This window comes from Rana temporaria, chromosome 5 (genome assembly GCF_905171775.1).
Source record: "Rana temporaria chromosome 5, aRanTem1.1, whole genome shotgun sequence".
NCBI classification, from domain to species: domain Eukaryota; kingdom Metazoa; phylum Chordata; class Amphibia; order Anura; family Ranidae; genus Rana; species Rana temporaria.
In genome coordinates, this window is record NC_053493.1 from 118,665,799 (window position 1) to 118,684,698 (window position 18,900).

An 18,900-nucleotide genomic window follows, 5' to 3' on the forward strand; every position below is an offset into this window, starting at 1 on the left:
CCATTCCCCCGGCCATAGAGTCTGGCGGCTTAAGAAGTCCGCCTGAAAGTTGTCCACTCCGGGAATGAATACTGCCGATATGCAGGGCACATGAGCCTCTGCCCATAAGAGAATCAAGCTCACTTCTCTCTGAGCGGCCTGACTCCTGGTCCCCCCTTGGTGATTTATGTATGCCACTGCCGTGGCATTGTCTGATTGAATTCTCACCGGGAGCCCCTGCAATTTCGACGTCCAAGCCCTGAGGGCTAGTCGAACAGCTCTGAGCTCCAAGATGTTGATGGGTAAAAGCTTCTCTGGCTTTGCCCAAATACCTTGGCGAGTGGAACCATCCACAATCGCTCCCCAGCCCGTCAGGCTGGCGTCTGTGGTCACTATCTTCCAAGCCACTGGGCTGAAAGATTTTCCCTTCAGTAGATTCTGAGGGTCTAACCACCAACACAGACTTTGCCGGACTCTTGATGAGAGAGGCAACGGGATATCCAAGGCCTGTGGCCTTCTGCTCCATGCTGACAGGATGGCTGCCTGCAGGATGCGAGTGTGGCTCTGGGCGTATGGCACCGCCTCGAAAGTAGCCACCATCTTGCCTAGTAATCTCATACATAGGCGAATAGTCGGTTCTTTCTTGCTTAGAACCAGTAGGATTAATTCCTTGATGGCTTTGACCTTCCTCAGAGGTAGGAACACCCCTTGTTGTTCCGTGTCTAATCTCATGCCGAGATATTCCAACTGCCTTGTGGGCTGGAATGTTGACTTTTCTTGATTTAGGACCCAGCCGAACCTCTCGAGGTATTGGACCGTGAGGGCCACTGCTCGTTCCAAGCCGGGAGATGAGTGGTCTATGACTAGGAGGTCGTCCAGGTATGCTAGGATCGTGACCCCTTGGATCCTTAGCTTGGCTAGGATTGGAGCTAGAACCTTCGTGAACACCCGGGGGGCCGTAGCCAACCCGAAGGGAAGCGCCACGAATTGGAAATGACGCGAAGCCACCATAAAGCGTAGATATCTTTGATGTGGCTGATAAATTGGAACATGAAGGTAGGCATCCTTTATGTCTATGGACGCCATGAAGTCGTCTTTTTGGAGTGTGGCAGCTGCTGACCGCACGGATTCCATCCGAAATGAGCGGACTTTTAAGTATGCATTTACCATCTTTAGGTCCAAAATTGGCCTGACATCTCCATTGGGCTTTAGGATGATGAATAGGTTGGAGTAGAAACCCAGCCCCTGTTCCAGGACTGGTACCTCTACTATTACTTCCTGGGAAAGTAGATGATCTAGAGCCGACCTTAATGCGGCTCCTTTCTCCAGATCGTTTGGAATCCTCGACTCCTGGAAATGAGGAGGAGGAAACCTTAGGAATTCTAGCTTGTAGCCTGTGGCCACGGAAGACCGTACCCACTCGTCGGGAATGCTGGCTTCCCAAATCTCCGAAAAGAGTCGCAGCCTTCCCCCCACCTTCGTGGGTGGGGGCGCCCCTTCATGAGGTAGACTTGGGGGCTGGTTTTGCTGGCTTGCGAAACCACTGCCTCTTGCCCCTAACAGCCTGTCCTCGTGATCTGCTGTTGAAGCCGAAGTTTGTTCTTGCAGGAGGCCGTCGATACTGCTTGGCATTAGAGGGCCCCTGCCCAGGGGAGGACTGTCGTTTAAACGCAGGTCCCTGAACCCTCTTCTTAGTTGGCAAGAGAGTACTCTTGCCGCTTGAAATGGTCTGAATGTATTTATCTAAGTCCTCTCCGAAGAGCCGTCCTCCATGGAAGGGAAACCCTGCCAGGAGCTTCTTGCATGGGGGCTCAGCCTCCCAGCTTTTTAACCATAAGAGTCTTCTCATATGGATAAGGGATAGAATCCTTGATTGCGTCTACCGTAAAACATATGGCCTTAGGGACATCCGAAAATTCTTCTGCCTGCTCGGCAGGAATAAGTTCAAGCATTTGCTTAAATTGATCCGATAAAGCTTGAGCGACTCCAATCGCAGCCACGGCTGGCTGTACTACTGCCCCTGCAGAAGTGAAGGAGTTCTTAAGTAGGGCTTCCAAGCGTCTATCAACTGGATCTTTGAAAACCTGTACGTTTTCTACAGGACATGTTAACGATTTGTTAACACATGAGATGGCTGCGTCTACTGCAGGAGAAGCCCATCTCTTGGAAAACTTTTCTTCCATAGGATATAAGACAGAAAATTTCTTAGGTGGAAAGAAAACCTTGTCTGGTTTGTTCCACTCTTGGAACAAGACTTCCTCCAATAGAGGATGGATCGGAAACACAGCACTGCTTTGAGGCGCCCTCAGTGAGCCCAAAGCTGAAACCGTGGATACCTGGAGATCTGGTACAGGCAGGTTGAATGCCTTATGGACCAAGTCCGTCAAGCCCTGAATCCACCAGCTCTCCCTCAGGGAGACTGCCCCAGACTCCTCTGTATCCGGATCTTCGATCCCTGAACCTACTTGGTCTCTGTCCAAGAGGTCCAATTCCCCAGAGGAAAGGACCTCCTCTTCCGAGGGTCCGCGCACGGGTGACGGAGATCTATTCCGCTTACTACCCCGCATGGCTGCGGCTATCATTTCTCCCATGCTTCTCCGCATCTCATTTAAAGAGGCGAGTAACACCTCCTCCGTGACCACCTTAGGGTTGGGTTGACTCGCGTCAGCTCTAGCCCCAGACCCCGATGGCCCAAAGGCTCCCTGTGGGGAAAGCAGCGGCATAGCTCTATCCGAGACCTCAGATTCTGCGGGGGAATCCCCACCTTTTGTACCCTCTGCTCTTGATGCCATGGTACAATACCGAGGTACACCTGCTACTTATTGGTACCTGGGACTTATAATAGTTAAATGCCCAAACACCTGTTTGGGGAATAAAAAATGTTTCCTCTACCCTAGATGACACTTTTTTTTTTTTTTTTTTCAAAGAAAAACTTTTCTTCCTTCTTTTTTTCTTTTTTTTTTTTTTTTTCAATCTAGGCAAGAAAAAACATTCTATCCCCCTGAGTAGTATTGCCACAGAAAAGACTATGAGATGGAAAAGAAAACCAGCCTATTCCTAGGCTAAACCACAATCTTCTGAAGACTGTAGTATTCTTTCTGGCCACTGTGTGTCCTCAGCGCCCCGTGCTTCACTCCAGTCCTTCCTCCCTTAAGCCAGAGAAATGAATGAGCTGTGGCATCTAAGGAAGGGCCGCCCCTTCCTTTAAACCACTGACCCGCCCTTCCCCCCCAGCTAAAACGGCGCCAAATGCGTCTATAACACGTGCACGCGCACCGCGCGCGCGCCCGCCGACGGGGGGGGGGGGTTGGGAGGAAGGGCCTCTCTGTTCCTGCAGCCGCAGGCCTGGAACACACAAGGAGGTCAGCGTTTTGCCTGCCTTGCAGGCATGAGGGAGAGGACTGGATAGAGCATCGCCTGGAGGCTTGCAGGTAAGCATAGCTCTCTGACACACACATACACTTGTACATAAAAGGCCCCACTCACAGCTTTTGCAACACTACCAGGGAGGTCACTTTTTATGGGGAAATATAACATATAGAGCCATCCTATCTTCATGATATGTGACTGGTTTGCCAGATGCAATGCATAACCTTAGGCATGTCCCCTGTGACCTCCCAGAAAAAACTTGCTAAGAGCCAAGCCCCGCAGGTTTTTTCCCCTTACTTACCTGCTCCATGCCGCAGGACTTTGCCAAGCAAGAGGTCCAATCTTCCCCCATCTCCGTGGGGATGTCTAGACCTTCAGGCCCTGGGAACCTTCTTCTTCCATGAAGGATCCACTGTCCTGGGCCCATACAGCACCCTGGCAAACAGAAAACATTAGGCGCCCCAAAGGTTTTCTAAGTTCTGGGCCCAGGGTCCAGCTCTCTTAAAAAGAAAGCATTATGGGCTATACCCCAAGGGTTTGGGGTCCGGTTACTGACCACTTTAGCGCGCAGGCTTTTTTGGACAGAACCGGTAGCTCACCTAATCCCAAGGATGCGGAGGCAAGCTAAACCATGACTAACACCTAAGACACTGGCGTAAAAACTGAGGTACTCCTCCTATGGGAGGGGGTTATATAGGGAGGGGCATTTCCTGTTTGAAGATTGCCAGTGTCTACACCTGAAGGTACTCCATATAACCCATATAGTAATGAATGCCGCTCTGTGTCCCGTGATGTAACGATAAAGAAAAGAATATTTTCCTACAGAGGAAGGGGTCCGTCACCTAAGGACACCGGAAAAAAAAAGAAAAAAATAAAGCCTAATGAAGTGGGAAGGGTTATATGGATACACTGGGGGGCAGTCCCAGCAAAGCTTTTTGCCAGTCCAATCACTTGAAGGTAGTGGTAAGGCTGGGTTTACACTGATACTACACGACAGTGATACGACTTTCATCCTACTTTGCTCTGTGACATCAGTCCTACATTGATCCTACAATGGTCCTACATCCATCCGACTTTCATGAACAGGATACTACTTTGATCCAACTTTGTGATAGTCTGACTTGTTCTTTGACCAATTAAAACAATCCCAGAGTGAGATAAATTCCTTTCACTGCTGCTGTAATCACCATGTCGGATGGCTAGGACAAGGATCCTACTTTGATCCGACTTCAATGATATTCAATGGGCTAAAGTAGGATCAAAGTCGGACCAAAGTAGTGCAGGAACTTTTTTCAAAGTCGGACCGACTCGTGTCGGACCAGTTAAGACGGCTCTCACAGGAAACATTGATTTTCATACGTCATGCGACATTAGCTCCTAATGTCGGAGCGTTTGTAGGACCAGTGTGAACCCAACCTGAGTTATAAAGGGCTATATACAGTAAATCCTGTAGAATTAAAATAATAAAAACTGCAACGTGGAAATCAGTGACAGCTGGAAACTTTGCACAAATATTAAATTATATCATGCCACACAGGTAGATGTGGTCAAACCACATGTAGGACCTAAATATTAAAAACCTAAAAAATATTGTAAATAGCCATTCTGTGGTTTAGATCACAGGACAGAAATACAAAATAATGTATAAATCGAATGACAAATGTAACAAGTCAAAACTGCTAAAACAACTTTATTCACAGCCAATTTAAAAAAAAAAGGCTAAGAATATTTTAGCACATTCCTTATTCACCCACTCAGCAGTCTCACTAATAAGGTATACATAAATTAGTACCTAAACTGGGCTTTGATGTTGCTGGGACTGGCAGAGCGTGCCTGTATCTCTTTTTCCTGTTTCTCTCGCAGAATCCTCTCGGCCAACAGGAAGTAAGTAGCGGTTATGTGGTTGTATTTATTTGTTTCCAAGGCACTGAACGAGAAAAAGAAAACACAGGAAACATGAGATTGCTAAAAGAGCTGGAACGGTTTCATCTGCACATAAAAAGCTACAAGTAGGACTAAGCTTTATATCGGAATACGCAACTGTTGAGAAGTATACATGGAATTCATGTTGTTTCAGTTGGCTTATACTTTAGCCTAAATAGAATCTACCTATTGCAGGGATGCAATTTTGGTTGGACATAGCGGGAGCCAATCAGCGGGTACAGATTGTTTCCGAGAGAGGCAGAACAGCGGTCTGCATACGTAAACAAGGCAGATCGCCATTCTGTTAGTAGGGAACAAAGAGATCCTGTGTTTCTAAGCAAGAACATGGATCTCTGTTCTCCCACAGTTGAAGCACCTCCCCCACAGTTTGCAAGCACCCCCTAGGGACACAACTAACCCTTTGAGCGCCCCTGATGTTAACCCCTTCCCTCTCTGCCAGTGTCATTAGTACAGTGACCGTGTATATTTTTTAGCACTGATCACTGTATTGATGTACTGGTCCTCAAAAAAAGTATTAAAAGTGTCACTTGGTGTCCAATTTGTCCACCGTAATGTTGCAGTCCTGCTAGAATTTGCTGATTTGCATTACTAGTAAAAAAATAAAAATAAAAATATCCCATAGATTGTAGACGCTACAACTTTTGCGCAAATCAATCAATATACGCTTACTGGGATTTTATTTTACCAAAACCACAGAGCAGAGTACATATTGGCCTAAATTGATGAAGAAGTTCTATTTTTTACATCTTTTTATTGGGTATATTTTATAGCAGAAAAAAAAAAAAAAAAGTTTTCAAAAGTGGTCTGTCCTTTTTGGTTTATAGCGCAGAAAAAAAAGATTCATGCTCATTTTGTCAAGGGGAATCAGGTAGTATTTTTACGTCGGAAGACTGTCAATCAAATAGGAACGCCCAGTCCCGAAGACCATACCCGGAAGCGGCAGCGAAGATGTATCTCTAAAACGGTAAGTACGGCTTCGATTTTAAAAATACTACCCGATTCCCCTTGATAAAATGAGCATGAATCTAATGTTAAAATTTATTTTCTAGGGTGAACTCCCGCTTTAAGTGAAAAAAAAAACCCTAAAACCAAGCCCTTCTAGTTCAGATGACCCCTTTTTATGCTGCAAAACATTGTGCTAATAGCATTCAAGTACTGTGCTAAAAAAATAAAAATAAAAAAATGTATCTCCAAGATTAGGCCGCCACTATAAACTGCTTCAAGCACATTAGATCGCAAATATGCTGGGGATAAGAGGAGAAAAGTGCACCTATACTTTAAATTTTCCATTTAGCTTTAAATACTGTGCATTTAAGTCTGAAAATCCAGTTGCCAATTTGCAACAAATATCACAAAGTAAATACAAATGACAAAAAAAATAAAAATCACAGATTGTGTCAAATACTCCTAACATCAAGGATTATTATGAAATGTAATTTCCTTGAATACATATTCTCTAATACATTTAAAAAAAAAAAAAAAAAAAGTACATTTAGGCATATTAGCATTGTAACCGTGGTCAGTCATAGATGCATAGCGCATTTAAAGTGTAACAGTTAGGCTCCGTTCACATCTAGGCGTATGGGGGCGACAATTGCTGTAAAATCATGCAAATAGAATTGCGGGACGCCCGTTGCCCAAAAGAAGACCATGTACCTTTTGGGCAACAGGCGTCCCCCGATTCTGTTCGCTTGTTTTTACCGCGATTGTCCCTTATCGAATCACGGGAAAATCGTGCCACGTTTGGGGTGCTATTGAAATTGACGAGCAACACACCAGGAATACACCGGCATCCCGCGATTTGCCGCTATTGCGATCGCGGGCAGAATCGTGGCGATTCGCAATGTGGAGTTGTAAACGGAGCCTTAAGGAATACATGATTCCGCAAGTATGCAGGGCTATGGAATATAGCTTCTGTGGGGTCTTCTGAATATCTCAGAAAGAAACAGATCACCCACAGCAAGCGCATCACATGGAACAAACCCATGAATGGCTGTAAAGCAACAACTTACTCTACAATGGCATCGCGATCTGCTATGTCGCCGAGAACCATCCGCTGTATGATGCTGTTATGCTCTTCCTCTGAGAGATTCTTGTAGGACACTAGAGGAATGTTGTACTTTGTTGCAGGAGATGGGTCAACTCCCTGGAGCCAAGGATGGTTTTCAATCTCCTCCAAAGAGGCTCTTCTCTTGGGATCTCGCTGTAGCATCCGAGTGATCAGACTGGGAACACAAAACAATAATCCTGAGCACCATATAGGTAAAGAAATTTGACATAGTAGTAAAGAACTGTAGGAGATATACCAGTTTACAAATCTGCACAAGTCTGTTTTTGCACATTGTTCCCATTCCCCTCAAACTGCTGATACCCATATTATAAGGCTGCCATGTTATAAGACACTTAGGGGTTGCTGTCTTTTTTAACCTACTGTATATAATACTGCCACCAGGGCCGCCATCAGGAATTATGGGGCCCCTTACACAGCTTCAGGCATGGGCCTCCTGGAGCAGAGAACCGTTGGGGGGGGGTGCTGCCGCCATAAATTGAGAAGCGGGGGGGGGGGGGGGGGGGGGCAGATTGAGAAGCGGGGGGGGGGGCTTTACACAAAAACGAAGAAATAAAGAAAAAAAATATAAAAAAATGATATACATTTTTTTTTTTAAAAAGGGGGTTGCCATCTGGGGCCCTGGGGGCCCTTTAATAATATATATAAATAAATATGTATGTATATATATATATATATATTGCAAAAAAGGGGGGTTGCCATCCAGGACCTCTGGGCCCTTTAATAAAAATGAAAAAAATAAACCTCTGGGCCCTTTAATAATAATTATATATATATATATATTATTATTATTAAAGGGCCCAGAGGTTTATTTTTTTCATTTTTATTAAAGGGCCCAGAGGTCCTGGATGGCAACCCCCCTTTTTTGCAATTTATATATATATATATATATATATATATATATATATATATATATATATATATATATATATATATATATATATATATATATAATTAAAAATAAACATTTATGAAAAAAGGGGGGTTGCCACACATGGGGCCCTGGGGACCTCTGAGCCCTTTAAATTATATATATATATATATATATATATAAAAAATATATATAAAGACAAAAAAATATATATATAAAAAAATATATATAAAAAAAATATATTTTTTTTATAAAAAAAAGGGGGGTTGCCATCCGGGGCCCTGGGGACCTCTGGGCCCTTTAATAATAATAATAATAAATAATAATATTATATATATATGGGGACCTCCGGACCTCTAAAAAAAAAATGGCTCTTTATTAAAAAATTAAATAAACATATATAAAAAATATTTTTTTTTATAAAAAATAAATAAAAAAAGGGGGGTTGCCATCCGGGGCCTCCGGGCCCCTGGGGACCTCTAAAAAAAAAAAATGTGCCCTAAAAAAAAAAAAAAAAAATATATATATTTTTTTTTTTTAAAGGGGGTTGCCATCCGGGCCCCTGGGGACCTCCGGGCCCCTTACAGGTGTAATGCCTGTACCCCCCTGATGGCAGCCCTGACTGCCACAATGCACACTTCCAAATGCACTCTGCATACTAGCTTGAAAACCAAATCCCTATTGCAATAGCACAGCCAGATTGGAGACCCAATTCGTTTAAAAGAACCTGCAAATTTTAGGCAACAGAAAGTTGGTTAAGATCCAGCCATGCAAAAGCAGAAGTTCGAATCAGCTGAACTTGCATGCTTATGCCTGCAGAAAGGGCAAGAATGAGCTCCATAAAGCGGCTGCTCGAGCAAAACAGACAGTTTGTCCTTGAGTAGACTTGGGCACGAGACAAGTTTACAGACATACAAATATTCTAAGGCAGGGATATGCAATTAGCAGACCTCCAGCTGTTGCCAAACTACAAGTCCCATGAGGCATAGCGAGAATCTGACAGCATCTAGCATTACACCCAGAGGCAGAGGCATGATGGGACTTGTAGTTTGGCAACAGCTGGAGGTCCGCTAATTGCATATCCCTGTTCTAAGGTATGACCGTCGACGGATGGATGGATGGATAGATAGATGGATGGATGGATGGATGGATGGATTGGGCCAAAGTTCTTAGGGCTGTACACCTGCCCTGCCAGTATTTGTTCCATATTACAGATAACTTGCGAGTGCCTGACATGCTGCAGGATTCTACATGACACAACCCAATGACTCATTTATCAAATATCTTTGTACCTTTGAGCTATTTAAAATGTCATGTTTTGACAAATGTATATAAAACAGACTAGCATAATGTCTAATATAAAATTACAACTAGTGAAACAGATTAATACAAGAATGGTATTTTAAAGTGGTTATAAAGGCAAAAGGTATTTACATTAAGACCCCTTTCACACTGGATTGGTTTGCAGGCACTATAACGCTAAAAAAATAGCGCCTGCAAACCGACCTGAAACAGCTGCTGCTGTCTCTCCAGTGTGCAAGTCCAGAGGGCTTTCACACTGGAGCGGTGCGCAAGCAGGACGGTAAAAAAAAGTCCTGCTAGCAGCATCTTTGGAGCGGTGAAGGAGCGGTGTGTATACCGCTCCTCCAGCGCTCCTGGCCATTGAAATCAATGGGGCACAGCGGCTATACAGCCTGGCAAAGCAGTGGTTTTTAACCCTTTCTTGGCCGCTAGCAGGGGTAAATCCACCCCGCTAGCGACCGAATGGTGCCGCGAAATTGATGGTACCGCCGACGCCGCCCCCACCCCAGTGTGAAAGGGGCCCAATGCATTATGTGTATTAAGGGAAAAAAACTTTTAAAGGCTGCTCCCCACCAGTCCCCCCTTAAACTAGAGCTGCGCATCTTCACTGGTCTCACAATTCAATTTGATTACGATTATCATGTCAATGATTAGATTGCACGATGCATCACATTTACAGCCCATGGTTTTCATCAAAAATCAATGCCCATCAAACACAGCCTCACTGTGAACATTAAGCCCAGGTTCACACTGGGCTGTGGGAGTGAAGCCATGCGGGTTCAGCTGACTCCATCTCTTATAACAGCCCTCAACATTTCCACTCACCTGCTCACATTTGGCGAGTGGAAATAAGCTGAGGGCGAGTGTGGGAAGCTGCATCGGAGGGGTGAGGTGGGCGTGCTGGTAGGCAGGGTTGAACAGGTTGCCGATTCTCCCCCCAGTCCCCGCCCACCCCAAGTGTTATGCCTGTACAATGTTAGAACTTGATGCTAGAGGGAAAAGTCACGCACAGTCATCCAATTAGTTGCGCCTTTCCTGTAATGAGCATAGTGCGACTCCTCCCCGGGGTGTGTGTAGTGAGTGGAAAAATGTGCAGTGTGCAGGGATGGAGACTGAGGAGAGGTGGCAAATAACTCTTAAGGCCTGGCTAGTAGCTCAGGATTTGAAACTTTGAGCCCTGTCTTATAACATGCCTGTAGTCCCTGACCATCACACCTATAGTCTGACAACCTTCTGTAGCATTACAATTACTGAATATTATGTGCAGCTCTTTGGTGATGTCATGGGCCACACTTGAGGCCCTTATATCATGAGAGTTGACCACCGCTGCTTTAATCACTTCTTCCCTGCCATATAGCAGAATACCAGCCGGAAAGTGGTTGTATTATCCTGACTGGACATCATATGACGTCGAGCAGGATAAGCCGCGGCGATCGGCAGTGTGGTGTGTAAGTCTGACACACCGCATCTCCCATCCTGGTAAAGAGCCTATGGCGTAGGCTCTTTACCATGTGATCAGCTGTGTCCAATCACAGCTGATCACATGGTAACCGGGAAGTGCCATTTATCGGCCTTTCCTCTACTCGCACTGACCACGCAATAGTCATTCAAAATGTAACAGTGCTGAAACCTGAAAATTGGACTGGGCAGGGGGTGAAAGTGCCCTGTATTAAAATGGTCAAACTGATAATCTAGTGGATGAGACTTTGGTACTGAGATTTATATGGGAAAGTCAGAACAATCAAGTTCAAAATACCAGAAGCTTGGATTCTCAAAACACAAAAAAAAAGAGTTTTGCCAAAATTAAAGTAATAAAAGGAATCATGAGATACCTGCTTTAAAAGGAAGACGTTTAGGTTAAAAGTTTAGGAATAGTGAACAGATTTGCTTTGTAAACCCAAATTTTTTATTTTATTTTTTGATGTCACAATGTACAGTATAGGATTTCCCATCATATGTGCCCAGTCTTGCCACACAGAGTTAATCCAGCTCTAAGCAATCCTCTTTTATTGTTCAGTGAAATAAAACTGACTTACAGAGAAAAACCTTAGTCCGTTCCGCCCCCTTGCTGTGAATGACAGGTTATTTACATATCTCATGCACTAGCCTGCAGACAGGCATTATTTTTTAATTCCCACCCCCACTCCTTTTCTGAAGTCATGTGGTTACTTTTCTGGATTTTGACTGGATGTTGGTGATCATAGCAGCATTTAGTGTGAGGGGAGTGTAGAGGAGTCTACTGACATCACGACTCCACCCACCGAGCTCCAGACAACAGACCCACCCACAGAATCTGCAGTTTTTCAGTTCTTATAACAGACAGAGGGGAAACATTTGACAGGTAAGGATACATGCAGGAGGCATCTATATTCTAATAGATCAGCACTATGGCAGTAGTTTAGAAAGGATGAGAGTGGGTTTACATCCCCTTCAACTGTACATGACTGTAAACAGGTCTCTGATATTTTACCCTTCATATGATCTCACGGTGATAGAGAAAGCCATCACTTACTCTTTGCACTCCTTGGACACATGCTTGGGTACAGTATATTTACAGTCCATTATCATAGTCAAGGTTTCGCTGTCGTTTGCTTCTTGGAATGGAGGAGTCCCACACACCAGCATGAAGAGAATTACACCCAGGCTCCAAATATCTGAAGAAAAAAAAAGATTTTTAGATAATCAGTGGTGAAAAAGACCTTGTAGCAAAAGAGGTCATTTACTAGGGAAATATACTTGCTGCTAAAAAAAAATCTGTCAACAAGTTAGTATTGCTGCATATAAAGTTCTATGGAAATGGGTACAGTACGAGTTAGAAGAACAGTGTGGTTTAGGCAGATGGCTTCATGACGATAGCAGATTACCAATTTCTTCTTACATCTACGTAACATTCCTATTGCTAAAGCCTTACATGCATATTTTTTATGGTCAAAGAGGAAGTTAAATGCGCAGTTTGACAGGGTAATCTTTTAGATGAACAATACATTCTCAAAATGTTAATTATACTCGAATGTGACAAAGAAAGCACATGCTCCTTACAGCTCACTGGCCAGACACCCCGCAGACCATCTTATTCCAAGCTTGTATGGCTTTTTTTTAAGGTTTTCTGTATCTGTTATTTGTTTGTATGCAGTTATGGCCATTTTCCGCAATTCCTAAACATTTGCATGGACATGTTCAAATACAATGAATACACTGCCTACAAAACAATTGAAAAAAAAAAAAAAGACGTCCACGAACAGTGAAAAGTAATATACGTTTGTATTTACAACAAAAATCTTAGTAAGTTGGGACACCGGCAAATAAATGTTAAGCCACTCACAGTATAACCTGGCATCCAACCATTAAGTTCTTAATGTGAACAAGTTTTGTAAGCAAGCAGTACAGAAGGCCAACAGAGGGGCAGGACCAATGTCCCTCGATGGACAAAATATTTTATAGAAAGTACACTAATCTTTACAGGAAAGAGTCAACAGTGGACAGGGCAACCAAAAGCCTGTTGCTTTGGAGAAGGGATGTGGGAGGAGGAGGAGGGAGGAACAGGGGAGTGCCTTGCCATCACACGCTACAGGTCTGCGTGTATCTATTGACGCACACACTGTAGGGGGGCACAACTCTAGTGTTGCATGCAAGGACTAGGATACTGCAAGAAAAAGACAACACCTTGAAACCTGAGGCAGCTTAAACTGGAACATAGGCAATGAGTAAAAAAGACAGAGAAGCTACATGATCAGTAAGTGATTAAAGAGTAAGTAAACCCTGATGGGTTTTACTTCCTCTTTGTTCCCTGAAAAGTTCTTGCATACTAGCCCATTATGTGCCACTTACCTGCAGAAGAAGCCCGCAATGACCGCACCGTGCCCTCTCTCTAATCGCGTTCATCTTCAACCCCTCTTGCTTCTGGGGCTGTGGACTCCGGCTCTGCTATTTGCCGTTGTCCACAGATGATCGTTAAAAAAAAAAAAAATGCTCTATCAAAGCGCGGTGACATACAATACGTACAACGGCACTATAAAGGGGAAGTTCCATGCGGATGATGCCACCCTTTGGGCTGCTTTATCCGATTCCGTGTTAGTAAAAGACGATTCGCGCTTTTCTGTCTGTTACAGCGTGATGAACGTGCTTGCTCCATTCCGAACGCTAGTTTTACCAGAACGAGCGCTCCCGTCTCATAACTTGCTTCTGAGCATGCGCGGGTTTTTCACGTCGTTTTAGCCCACACACGATCATTTTTTATAACCCGAAAAACGACATAGTTTAAAACGCCGTTAAAAAATGCAACATGTTCGATTTTTTTTTTGGTAGTTTTTCAGAACCCGAAAAATGATGTGAAGCCCACAAATGATAGTTTTTTACAAGCCAAAATGATCGTGTGTACGTGGCATCAGGGTTTAATCATTTGCATTCTCTCACTGAATCTTAATAATTTCCTGATAATACAGAGCCAGGGGACAGGCTGCACATGCTCAATTTGGAGTGTATTGCTAGAGAGGTTTTTTTCTTCTTGGGAGGGTGCATGTGATCAGCACATGCCCAATCAGCACTGTCCAGACAGAGGGTCAGGGGTCTTGCAGTCTCATAGGTCAGTCAGAAAAATCCTCCTACAAGCTTTAAAGAGGGAGATAACCCTGATGGGTTTTACTTCCTCTTTATTTCCCAGCAAAGATAAAGCATAATGGGCTACTATGCATCACATAGTAGCCCATTATGTGTCAATTCCCTGAAAATGAAGCCTGCGATGTCACCGCTGTCCCCTCTGGCTGGAAGCATCCATCTTCACCCCTCTTCCTTCCGGGGCCGCGGATTCTGGCTCTGTGACTGGCCAGAGTTGCGTGACGTCACTCCGAAAAACGCTGAGAAGTAGAGAAGAAGCTATGCTGACAGTCAGCATCGCTCTGCTCAGGGAGGAGTGAGAACTAAGCCATCAGTAGTGTTCAGTGGCTCGGTTCTCAGTGCAGAGACGCTGGGGGACAGACACAGCATCGATCTGATGCTCCATCCACCGAGGTAAGTATGGATAGGGAAACACCCCCCCCCTCCATTTTTCTCTTTTAATATAGGCTTATATGTAGGTAAAAGTGGTTGTACAGAGTTTACAACTACTTTAACCAGTGCTTGGCTAGACACTAATACAGAGTTCGACAATTCCCGGGCGCCAGGTCGCAATTGTGACTAAAAATAGAGACCTGGCGCCTGGGGCATCCTGCGTCTCCGTTCCCCGCCGCCGCTCCGGCCGGTAATTGAGGGCGCGGCTTTGCGGTCTACTGCAGGCCTGTAATTCCTACTGTAGTCTGGCGCCATCTTGTGATCGCGGCTGGTATGACAAGAGACAACCAGCAATACTAATGGCGATTTCTGCCTGTATTTACTGCCCGCCCATCTCCTTCCCACAGTGGAGAAGAGCAGGAAGTGATTGTAGCCATCATCTGGCGCCTTTTGCCTAATGGTGAGTGTGGGGAGGAGCCTGTTTAAATAGCTTCATATAACCTTTTTTTTAATAGCTTTTTTTTTTTTATTAATTATTTTTTTTTTATTATTTGTCATCTCCCTCCTTGGTCTCTTTCACCTCTTTTTAAATATATTTTTTATTCTAACACCCTAGAGAATTAAATGGCGGTCGTTGCAATACTTTCTGTATTTTGGGAAAAAATACTAATTTTTCAATTATAAAAAAAAAATAAGACAGTAAAGTTAGCCCATTTTTTTTTATATTGTGAAAGATAATGTGACGCTGAGTAAATTGATACCCAACATGTTACGCTTTAAAATTGCGTTTGCTCGTGGAATGGCGACAAACTTTTACCCTTTAAAATCTCCATAGGCGACGTTTTAAAACTTCTACAGGTTGCATGTTTTGAGTTACAGAGGAGGTCTAGAATTATTGCTCTTGCTCTACCAATCGCGAAAACCTCACACGTGTGGTTTGAACACCGTTTACATATGTGGGCACTACTCATGTATGCATTTGCTTCTGTGCGTGAACTCGGCAGGACGGGGCGCGTTTTCTGGCTCCTAACTTTTTTAGCTGGCTCCTAGATTCCAAGCAAATTTGTCAAACCCTGCACCAATAGAAGTCACAGGACTGCTAAAAAATGCTGATGAGAAAAGGTATTTTAGCAGCTTATATTTACTAAAATAATTGCATTTCCATGTTCTGTGGGAGACCAGATATAGTGAATGCAGGTCCTGGGTTTAGAACACTTTAAAAGGCCAGAAAATCAGGATACTCCTTGGGTGTATCCTTGACATCCTAAGCACATAGCCAAAGCACCCAACACATATGAACACACATCAAGTCAATCAAAGACACAACTTAGATGCTAGGTGTGTGGCTGTCTACACTCAACAGAAGTTGATTGTTTGATTGAATTCTGTCGAAAGGGAAATGCTGGAAAACTTATCCTAACCACTTAAGCCTTGGACCATTTGGCTGGCCGTGCGACGTTGCTCCCAAGTAAAATTGACGTTATTTTTTCCCCACAAATAGAGCTTTCTTTTGGTGGTATTTGATCACCTGTGTTTTTTTTTTTTTTGCGCTATAAACAAAAATATAGCGACAATTTGAAAAAATAAGCAATATTTTGTACTTTTTGTCAGTTAAAGCGACACAGTGCCGAATCGCAAAAAGGGGCAAGGTCCTTAACCTGCATAATGGTCCGGGTCATAAGTGGTTTACAATCCCTTTAAGTGTGTCCTAGGGAGTGATTCTAACTGTTAGGGGGAGGAGCTACCAGTGACACGTCACTGATCATTGTTCCCGATCACAGATCAGTGACATGTCACTAGGCAGAACAGGGGAATGCCTTGTTTAAAAAAGGCATCCCCCTATTCTGCCTTTGCCGTCCGCAATCGCGGGCCGCCCGGGGACATGCCTCTGCAAATCATGCTTGTAACGGTCAGTGGCTTGCAATGCCTCATGGGACTTGTAGTTCCACAGTTTGAGCAGCCATGCTCTATATCCTGCTTCAATGTTATCCTCCAGGACTTGGAGAGAGACGGAGGAAGGTAAGTTGGCAAAACTACTCAAACAGTGGCAAACCACTATCAGCATCCAGAACATCTAGGCAACAGGCAGCTCAAGATTCAGGCAGTTATGTGGCATTGTTGTAGTGGTGTTGCCTGTCTCCAACTGCTGGTGCTGCAAACAGCTCCAGACACCAACAGATCTTGAAAATTTCTTCAGCAGTATATGCAATGGACGCTCAGAATTTCCGACAACAAATGTTTGATGGGAGCTTGTTGTCAGAAATTCTGACCGTGTATAAGCTCCATCGGACATTTGCTGTTGGAATTTCTGACAACAAAAATTTGAGCGCTGGATCTCAAATTTTCAAAACAAAAATCCGTTCTTGTAAATTCTGAGCGTGTTCCGACGCAACAAAATTCCACACATGCTCTGAATCAAGTACGAGACGGAAGCACTCTGGTAAAACTAGCTTTCGTAATAGAGATAGCACATTCGTCGCGCTGCTAATTTTTTTATCTTTTAATGCAGCACATTCTCTTCTTTTTGCTGCTTACTTTCACACAGTATTCTGACAAACTGATTTCTCCGAGAGATCTGGAACAGCAGATGACATAAGCGCAAATGGTCTCTCAAACTTCTATTAACACAAGATTAGCAGAAGGAGCCCAAAGGGTGGCGCACTTGGTATTGAACTTCCCTTTTATAGTGCCGTCGTATGTGACCGTGTTCTTAGCGATCGGAATTTCTGACAACCTTTGTGCGACCTTGTATATGCAAGACAAGTTTGAGCCAGCATCCGTCGGGAAAAAAAATCCACGGTTTTGTTGTCGGAATGTCCGATCGTGTGTACGCAGCATTAGACTTGTTTGTAATTTAAATTCTGAAAGCAGCCTGAAAGACAACCCTAGAGCCTTACAAATACACAGTGGAGCAAGTGAGCACAGCCACCCTAGGACGAGAACTGTAGTAGTCACAGGATTACAAGGCGACAAAAGGATAAAAAGGGCAAAAAGAAAACGAATGCACCACATCTAAAAGACGAAGCTGCACTAGATTACATTTTTTTTCTTGGAGTTATGAGGTATGTTTTACGAGTCACAATACACAGGCGATGATCATTCTAAAACAACAATTGATGTTTTTCACATGACACACATATCCAGCAAAGAGTGCAGTGTGTGCAAACTCCCCATAGAGGTTACAAGCTGTGTCAGCTTACTGTTGCTTAAATCAGCACAAAACTAAATAAAACCTCTAATATTTTCTCATTTTCAATGGTTGGCACAGAACTTTAGGAACAATTTCCTTTTCAACATACCGGTAGATGTTCATAAGTCTGTATCGGCATCCTTTAGACTTCATACATTTTGCAAAATTATAAAAAAACATTTTTTTAAAGCGACAACATTACTTCTAAGGTGATCCTACAAGTACCGGATCTTGCCTACAAATCAGTTTTCGGGGAGGATCAGACATTTGTCCCAGGTTACATGGACCAACACTTCATCTTCAATTTAAAGTGATTGTAAAAGTGAATAAATAATAATAATAATAAAAAAAAAAAACATGCACACACACACCAAAAAGGTCTATACTTACCTGCTCTGTGTAAAGGAATTGCACCCATGAGGGCACTCTTGTGTCCTCGCTGCTGCTGCTGTGTCAGTGGGACTCGCCCCCCGCTACTGATACCCCAGAAAAGCCAGCAAGACTTGCAAAGGAGGGGCGAGAAGAGCTGCAGACATGCATTGCACTGGATTGAATGAGGGCTTGGAGAAAGGAAGAGAGGGGGGAAGGGAGAAAGGAAGAGAGGGGGGAAGGGAGAAAGGAAGAGAGGGGGGAAGGGAGAAAGGAAGAGAGGGGGGGAAGGGAGAAAGGAAGAGAGGGGGGGAAGGGAGAAAGGAAGAGAGGGGGGGAAGGGAGAAAGGAAGAGAGGGGGGGAAGGGAGAAAGGAAGAGAGGGGGGGAAGGGAGAAAGGAAGAGGGGGGGAAGGGAGAAAGGAAGAGAGGGGGGAAGGGAGAAAGGAAGAGAGGGGGGGAAGGGAGAAAGGAAGAGAGAGGAGGAGGAGGAGAAGAGAGGGGGAAGGGAGAGAGGAGGAGGAGGAGGAGAAGAGAGGGGGAAGGGAGAGAGGAGGAGGAGGAGGAGGAGAAGAGAGGGGGAAGGGAGAGAGGAGGAGGAGGAGGAGGAGGAGGAGAAGAGAGGAGGAGAAGAGAGGAGGAGGAGGAGAAGAGAGGGGGAAGGGAGAGAGGAGAAGAGAGGAGAAGAGAAGAGAAGAGAAGAGAGGAGAAGAGAGAAGGAGGAGGAGGAGGAGGAGGAGGAGGAGGAGGAGGAGGAGGAGGAGGAGGAGGAGGAGGAGGAGGAGAGAGAAGAAGAGAGAAGAAGAGAGAAGAAGAGAGAAGA

The 18,900-nt window shown here is 44.3% G+C and overlaps 1 protein-coding gene across 1 annotated transcript in view; it reads right to left on the reverse strand.

The window, feature by feature from the left end:
• SNRK (SNF related kinase) overlaps positions 1 to 18,900 on the reverse strand; it is a 110,723-nt gene that overhangs the window by 7,882 nt on the left and 83,941 nt on the right. The window contains exons 3-5 of the mRNA XM_040353067.1: positions 12,046 to 12,187; positions 7,305 to 7,517; positions 5,141 to 5,275 (exon numbers count right to left, since the gene is read on the reverse strand). Coding sequence (XP_040209001.1) covers positions 5,141 to 5,275; positions 7,305 to 7,517; positions 12,046 to 12,187 — 490 coding nt within the window. The remainder of the gene's footprint in view (positions 1 to 5,140; positions 5,276 to 7,304; positions 7,518 to 12,045; positions 12,188 to 18,900) is intronic.